Source organism: Nicotiana sylvestris, chromosome 3, assembly GCF_000393655.2.
Source record: "Nicotiana sylvestris chromosome 3, ASM39365v2, whole genome shotgun sequence".
In the NCBI taxonomy this organism is placed as follows: Eukaryota; Viridiplantae; Streptophyta; class Magnoliopsida; order Solanales; family Solanaceae; genus Nicotiana; species Nicotiana sylvestris.
This window is the reverse complement of record NC_091059.1, coordinates 27,331,342-27,338,731: the sequence shown is the minus strand read 5'-3', so window position 1 is coordinate 27,338,731 and position 7,390 is coordinate 27,331,342. Positions and strand designations below refer to the sequence as shown.

General features: G+C 34.6%; 1 protein-coding gene across 1 annotated transcript; it reads left to right on the top strand.

The window, feature by feature from the left end:
* Positions 1-216: 216 nt before the first annotated feature.
* On the top strand, positions 217-2,531 carry LOC104233071 (peroxidase 15-like). The gene is made up of 4 exons (XM_009786377.2): positions 217-552; positions 673-870; positions 1,652-1,817; positions 1,927-2,531. The coding sequence occupies exons 1-4, from the start codon at positions 337-339 to the stop codon at positions 2,337-2,339; spliced, it is 993 nt and encodes a 330-aa protein (XP_009784679.1). The 5' UTR covers positions 217-336; the 3' UTR covers positions 2,340-2,531.
* The last annotated feature ends 4,859 nt before the right edge of the window (positions 2,532-7,390 follow it).

Here is a 7,390-nt window from a genome sequence, read left to right as displayed (position 1 = left end):
AAAATTAATACGAATTATAAATATCCAGGACTTGTTTGACAAGATTTTAATTAATCAAGAAAGCGGTGGAAAATAATTTTTTACTCAAATGTTGATATAGTCTCATATGGCTAAACAATTTTCCACAAAACTTAGTTTTAGTAGACTACTAGTAGTAGAAGTTTCCATATATCACCAGACAGAGCAAATTATTTTGTTTGACTATGATGTTTGAAATTGTCAAGAATAAATCAGGAAAGCAAGGCAATTTTTTCTGTATATATTGCCTAGATCTCTAGCTATTCACGAGACACAAATAATAGAAATTGTCTACCTAATAAGAAATACGAAACAAATATGGCTCATTCTTCTTCTTTTGCCGTTTTATGCATTTTACTACTAGCAATTTTCAGTTTCTATGAATCAAATGCTCAATTGAGTGCTAATTTTTACTCAACTACATGTCCAAATGTTTCAAGCATTGTGCAAAATGCTATTCAGCAAGCTTTGCAGTCTGATGCTCGTATTGGGGCTAGCCTCATTCGTCTCCATTTCCATGATTGCTTTGTCAACGTAAAACCATGATTTATAATTAACTATTTAATTTCTTAAACAATAGATTTGTTACATCTTAAGTGACTTTTATTATTCTATTTTATGTTAAATTGTGTTTCTGTTACTTGTGATTTCCAGGGATGTGATGCTTCGCTTTTGTTGGATAATAATGCAACAGCAAATATAGTAAGTGAGAAAGATGCAGCGCCTAATGCTAATTCCGCAAGAGGTTTCGATGTTGTTGACAACATCAAATCTGCTGTTGAGAGTTCTTGCCCTGGTGTTGTATCCTGTGCTGACATTCTTGCTCTTGCTGCAGAAGCCTCAGTTTCTTTGGTATGTAAACTTATATATATACTTTGAGTTTAATTTATATACACTAACCGTGTAAACAATTTGTATGTCGTGTAAACAAAATGTACTTCTAGTAACCTGTAAAATAAGACGGATTACATGTTACTATATTCGGAGGAGTGATGACCCCAGAGTGGATGGGATCCATACAGGGGATAGTTGGATTCTTATGGGTGCATTAGCTAGAAATTTGTTGGAATTCGGAGCAACAGCAAGCGAGGAAAGGAAAAGCAAGCCTTTACATTGTTAGTTTTTTGCAAGGTTTTTGTATTCTTTCATCAAATGTGTTGGGCGTGCGAACAGAGTCCCACATTGGTAGATGAAAATATTAAGAACATGCATATAAGGTGTAGAGAACCCTTAATAGTGTGATCCCTTTTGAGAAAAACCGTTCAGACTTGATCCACTACTACGATCCATGGGTCATAAGGGTAAGAAAACCGAGTCTCACACCATCACTTTGTCATCGTCATACTCGTCTCGTTGAACCTAGGCTCTGATACCAATTGCTGGGCATAGCCCAGATATACTATTAATATGATATGATATTGTCCACTTTGGGCCAAGCCTACACGATTTTCCTTAAAAAACCTCACACCATTAAGAGCTCCATGCACCTAATATCTAGCAACCCAATATTTTCAACTACCAATATGAAACTTTGTTCGCAATGGGGTCTTTTCAGCTACCAACAAAATATTTAGAGTAAATATTGAAGAAGTCTTTTCTGAATCAATTCTTTTATCATGTCAATGGGGTACAGGCAGGTGGTCCTTCGTGGAATGTTTCATTAGGGAGAAGAGACAGCAGAACAGCAAACCAGGGAGGAGCCAATACTTCTATTCCTTCTCCTTTTGAAGGCTTAAGCAACATTACAGCAAAGTTTTCTGCTGTTGGCCTTAACGTTACCGATCTAGTTGCCTTATCTGGTAATCAATTACTCTCTCTGTCCTATTTTATACCATTTCCTTATTACTATTTGGATAGTCGAACAACTTTATCGACTAAAGATATCATTTTTGTTTTCTATTGTTTTAGGTGCACACACATTTGGACGTGCCCAATGTCGCGTATTCAGTGCCCGCCTTAACAATTTTAATGGCACAGGAAATCCTGACCCAACCTTAAACACAACTTATTTGGCCAACCTAAGGCAAATATGTCCTCAAAATGGAAATGCCACAGCCTTGGCTAACCTTGATCCTACAACCTCGGATAGTTTTGACAATAATTATTTCACAAATTTGCAGAATAATCAAGGGCTTCTGCAATCAGATCAAGAATTATTCTCCACAGCTGGTGCAGCAACTGTCTCAATTGTCAACACATTTAGCAGTAACCAAAATACATTTTTTCAAAGCTTCGTTCAGTCAATGATTACTATGGGAAATATTAGCCCATTAACTGGGACAAATGGAGAGATTCGTTCAGATTGTAAAAGAGTCAATTGAAGCAAAAGTTTTGACTAAATGTTCTTTTTTTTTCTGAAGCAAAGGTTGGTAGGCCAAGTCAGCAAGTTTTGTTATGAACAAAGTTCTTAATTTGCTTTACTTAAGCCAAGTGTTGTTACTTCGTGGAACTTTGGTGTATTTGTTACTTTGTTGTTATTTATCTTAAATGGGAAATTAATTTTGTTTCTTGTACTCCAACTTGTCTTTCGCCATGATTAGAACTTCAATAGATAGGAGCTAAGTCAGATTAAAGGGAAATCGCAAAATTTTCATCTAAATAAGGTCTATGTGCCTTCACTATTAGAGTGGATTCGGTGTGTTCAACTGAACTTATAGTTCTTTTCTCAAACTATGAATACATATTCCAAATATAATTAAAAATGTATGCATATAGAACTCAAATTAAAAACTGTTAGGTGCAGCTGCAATGGTTAGATCTGCTCATGCCACAAGACCATGATACAGAAGAAAATTTTGAAGAAAGTAAGTGAATTACATGCTTCATTTTTGGAGCTGATATGATGAAGCCCCCATAAATCGGAGCTAGTGGTACCAAATGTAGAAACAAATCTCCAATAACTTATCCACGTCATGGAGAGTCAACATCAATTTTTACTCTGTCAATTTATATAAATTAAATCCAAAATATAATGCACATGATGTTAAATGTAATTGGGGTAAAATCTTTATTAAGCTAGTGGAATACGACATAGTGAGGATGACTTAGACCGTCCTTATCTGTCGGGCTTCCGAACAATTGGCATTTGGTACAATGGAGAGATAAACAAGAATATTCCATGTGATGAGATATTCCATTGGATTACATATCTTACTTTTTCTATGGGATAGCTAATCCCACCATTTTAGTATAAAACTTATTCAGCTATCTACAACCAAATATGAAATAAATACAATCCCAAATTCTATTACGGAATCATTATACTTATTCTTCATACCAGACGACCTAGTGTTTGTTTCAAAAATTTGAAAAACTTGTTGTGAAAAAATGATCTTTAAACAAAAAATTTATTTCAACCAAACATTAAAATGACTATGAAAAAAACCCAATTAAAATTGCACCAGTATTACAAAATAAAAGCAATTTAGTAAAATAGAAATAAGAAAGAGAGATAGAAAGAAGAAGTTTTTCCCTTCTTCTGGTGTGTCGTTCCATTGCAATTTACATAGCCTTTTATAGGCGTAAAATATGAATACTTACTATTGTAAAACAGTGCATGGGGATGGACATAAAGTGTCACGACCCAAAGCTCAACATGTCGTGATGCCGCCTATCACAGTACTAGGCAAGCTGACAATCACAAATAACTACACATTTAAATTGAAAACATGATGAAATAAGTTTAACAGTGAAAAATCTCATAAAACAGACATGCACAACTGTGAGTCAACTACAAAATCTCCCAAAATCTGGGTGTCACCAAGTACATGAGCTACTAAGTATCAACACAGTCAAAACTTCTAATACAACTATATGGAAAGAAAGAACAGTGCTAAATAAACTAAAAAAGAAAGGAGGGTCGAGGTCTGGGACTCCATAACAGCTATCTCAATAGTCTCCAAGAAGATACTGCTCCAAGTCTAGCAACCACCGGGTCCAGATGTACCTGGATCTGCACACAAAGTGCAGAGTGTAGTATGAGTACAACCGACCCAATGTACTCAATAAATAACAGGACTAACCTTAGGCTGAAAGTAGTGACGAGCTCAGAAAAGTACAGTCCAAATCCAGATAATAACAATATAGATATAATAGGGAAATGACATTAATAACTTAGAGAAATCTCATAATCAGTTTGTACATAGTACAGAAATGTAGACATGATTTCATGTTTAACAGTTTAAGCTCAACACTGATAAAATATGCCAAATATAAATGATATGAGAAATGTTACATCTATATGTCTACATGTCAAATGTGCATGTCACATGTAATGTATCACACTGATAAACTCATGTACTCACACTCTCAGAATACTCAATCTCACTGTCTTACACTCCCCACTCATCATTCTCAATCACTCAGCACTATATGGTACATGCGCTCACTGCTGGTATGTCATACTTTAGAGGGGCGGATCTTGCCCAAGCGCTAATAAAATCTGTTGCGGCGTGCAGCCCATAAGTAATACACATCTTCATAGTACCATTCTTATTCTTCGCAAACAACGTCCGGTGCACCGTAAGGTGAAACACTAAATCTAATGAATCCTTTGTCAGGCAGATCTTGCATTTGCCTTTTTAACTTCTTCAACTATGCTAAAACAATAAAATATACTCCCTCCGTTTTAATTTATGTGAACCTATTTGACTGGGCACAAAGTTTAAGAAAAGAGAGAAGACTTTTGAACTTGTAGTGTAAAATGAGGCATATATATTTTGTGTGGCTATAAATCATTGCATAAAGGTAAATTGTTTCCAAATAAAGAAAGAGGTCATTCTTTTTGGCACGGACCAGAAAGGAAATAGGTTCACATAAATTGAAACGGAAGGAGTAGTTGAATAGATTTGATGGGTACTCCGCACCAAATCAATACCAAAATTAATATCTCTATCTAGTGGCATTCCCAGTAGATCAGTAGGAAACACATCAAGAAATTCTTTCACCTCCGGCACCGAATCCATAGAGGGAGTCTCTGCACTAGTATTCCAAATGAAAGCCAAGTATGCTAAATACCTCTTCTCAACCATACATTGAGCGTTCAAAAATAAAATCACCCTACTCTTAGACTGATCAAATGACCATCTCCATTATCATGGCATGTCATATCAAGATAGCGTAATACGAGGATAATCAATTCATTCCAAGAATTACCTCGAAATTCATCATATCCAACAACAAGAGATTAACCATAATGTCATACCCATTAATAGTAACCACATAAGACCAATTAATCAGACCAGACACAATAGAATCTCCAACAAGTATAATTACATAAACAGGTATATCCAGAAACACAAGACATACCCAAATATGGTACAAAATAAAATGACACATACAAATAAGTAAAACATAAATCATAATCTTTGGAAGTGACCCACAGTCATTTTAATGATTTTATAAAAAGGGCAATTTGGCACTCCAAGGATATTCTGCTCAGTTAATGGCAAGGAATAGTCCGACTTACTCTTGTTGAGATGTTTTAACTTAATTTCCCAATTTTAGTTAAAAAATTGGCACACTATAGCCAAGTGTCTGCTTTTATATAAATTGAGAAGTTGTCTCCTAACCTATCGCAAATTTCTCTTACTCAACAAAAATGAGCTCCTCTTTCCCTTCCAAAGCTAGTCGAGTCTGCCAATTATGGAGAAGGAAATCACAAGGAACTGGGCATATATACAAAGAGATAATTTCAAATCTCCCCTAACAATGTAATATTAAACCCATATCGTTTTTATGATCTCAGCCAATAGTTTTATCCCAAATAGTTTAATTTACTTCTGCCTACAAACATAGAAGCACAATACATAGGAGAATCCAAACAACCTTAGCATATATGTGATAACAATAACAACAACAACAACCCAATAAAATTCCCCTACTAGGGTCGGGGAGGGTAGTGTGTACGCAGACCTTAGCATATATGTGACTTATCCTCAATTTTAGCATATTGAAAGTTTCTTTTTCTTCTTTTCATCTTCTTCCTTTTTTTGGATTGAAATGCTGGATTATTTTGTTACATCAATGTATGAAAATGGGAGAAAATGATTTTTGAGGCGGTGTATATTATTATGTATATTCATATATTTCCTGTATATCATGTATATCTGCATATATTCATGAAAATATGTGTGTGATATACAGTGACATACACACATGATATACATTGTCGCATTAACGTTTTCCACATTAGCTCAGAATTTCGACTCCTAACCATTTGAAATCACCTCATCTTCCTTAAATTTTGTATATAGCTTTTTCCTGGTGTTTTTAAAGCTTCAACTTAACCGAGGGTTTATCGGAAATAGCCTTTCTGTCCTCCTAGGCATGGGCGGATCCACGTTGTACTATTTGGGTGCTTTAGCACCCATTGCTTTTGACATGGAACTTCTACTTTCCGTGAGCAACTAGTGCTAAATGACCAAATAATTTGAGTTAGCACCCAGGAACAAAATAGGCTAATGGGTGCTTCTGTTTGAAAGTCTATTAAGGAACTATTTTGATGCAAGTTGTCGCACGATCGAATCCACCCTAAACCAGTTTGACATTGATCCCTAAGTATCTTATTGGGCAAGCATAATTATTTACATTCGAAATATATATTTTCGACTATTATTATTAAAATGGCTATACAATATTATTTTTCCTATTTTATTCCTCTCTTTTAAATTTAACTTTTCTTCATTTCCATTTTTACTTCTTTTCACAGGCCCATTCTTCCCCATAAATGAATTGGCGTTTTTCCCTCTCTTCTTTCTTTTTTTAGTAAGTCTTTATATATATATATATATATATATATATATATATATATATATATATATATATATATATATATGTATGTATGTGTATGTGTATGAGTGTGTGTGTTTTTTTCTTATTTGTGTATGTATAGGTTTTAAGAGTTGATTAATGATTTGATTAAGGGATTTTTACCTATCTATACCATATATCAAACCTTATTACCCTCAATGTTTAAGGTTTGTGTTTATTACATTTAAGCATACCAAATTATCATTTCTATACCATAATTCAAATTAGGGATATAATTAAGGGTTTATTTATATTAGGCATAATTATAGGATTGTATCTTCCCACTTTCTCTTTCCTTTCATCTCAACTGTTCACAACACACACACAACTCACGATGCTCCTATGCTTCCTCTCGTTGATCATCCCCAACTGCCCACCACCGTCGAAGAATATCATATTTTCAGATTCACAAGAAAATTTTAAATTCTTTGATCGAACCGCTTGAATTCTCACTGGAAATAATAATGGCAGAGAGTTCGAAATTCTTTGACCTCTTTTTTTTTGGGGCAGTGGTTGAAGGTTACTGGTTAACACAGTCGATTGAAACTCGTCGAAGAAGAAG

Bases quoted from the DNA above. Each gene is read 5' to 3' on its own strand.
- LOC104233071 (XM_009786377.2), top strand. From the start codon at position 337: ATGGCTCATTCTTCTTCTTTTGCCGTTTTATGCATTTTACTACTAGCA. The intron at 871-1,651 runs GTATGTAAACTT...AATGGGGTACAG, and splicing joins CAGAAGCCTCAGTTTCTTTG to GCAGGTGGTCCTTCGTGGAA. The intron at 1,818-1,926 runs GTAATCAATTAC...CTATTGTTTTAG, and splicing joins CGATCTAGTTGCCTTATCTG to GTGCACACACATTTGGACGT.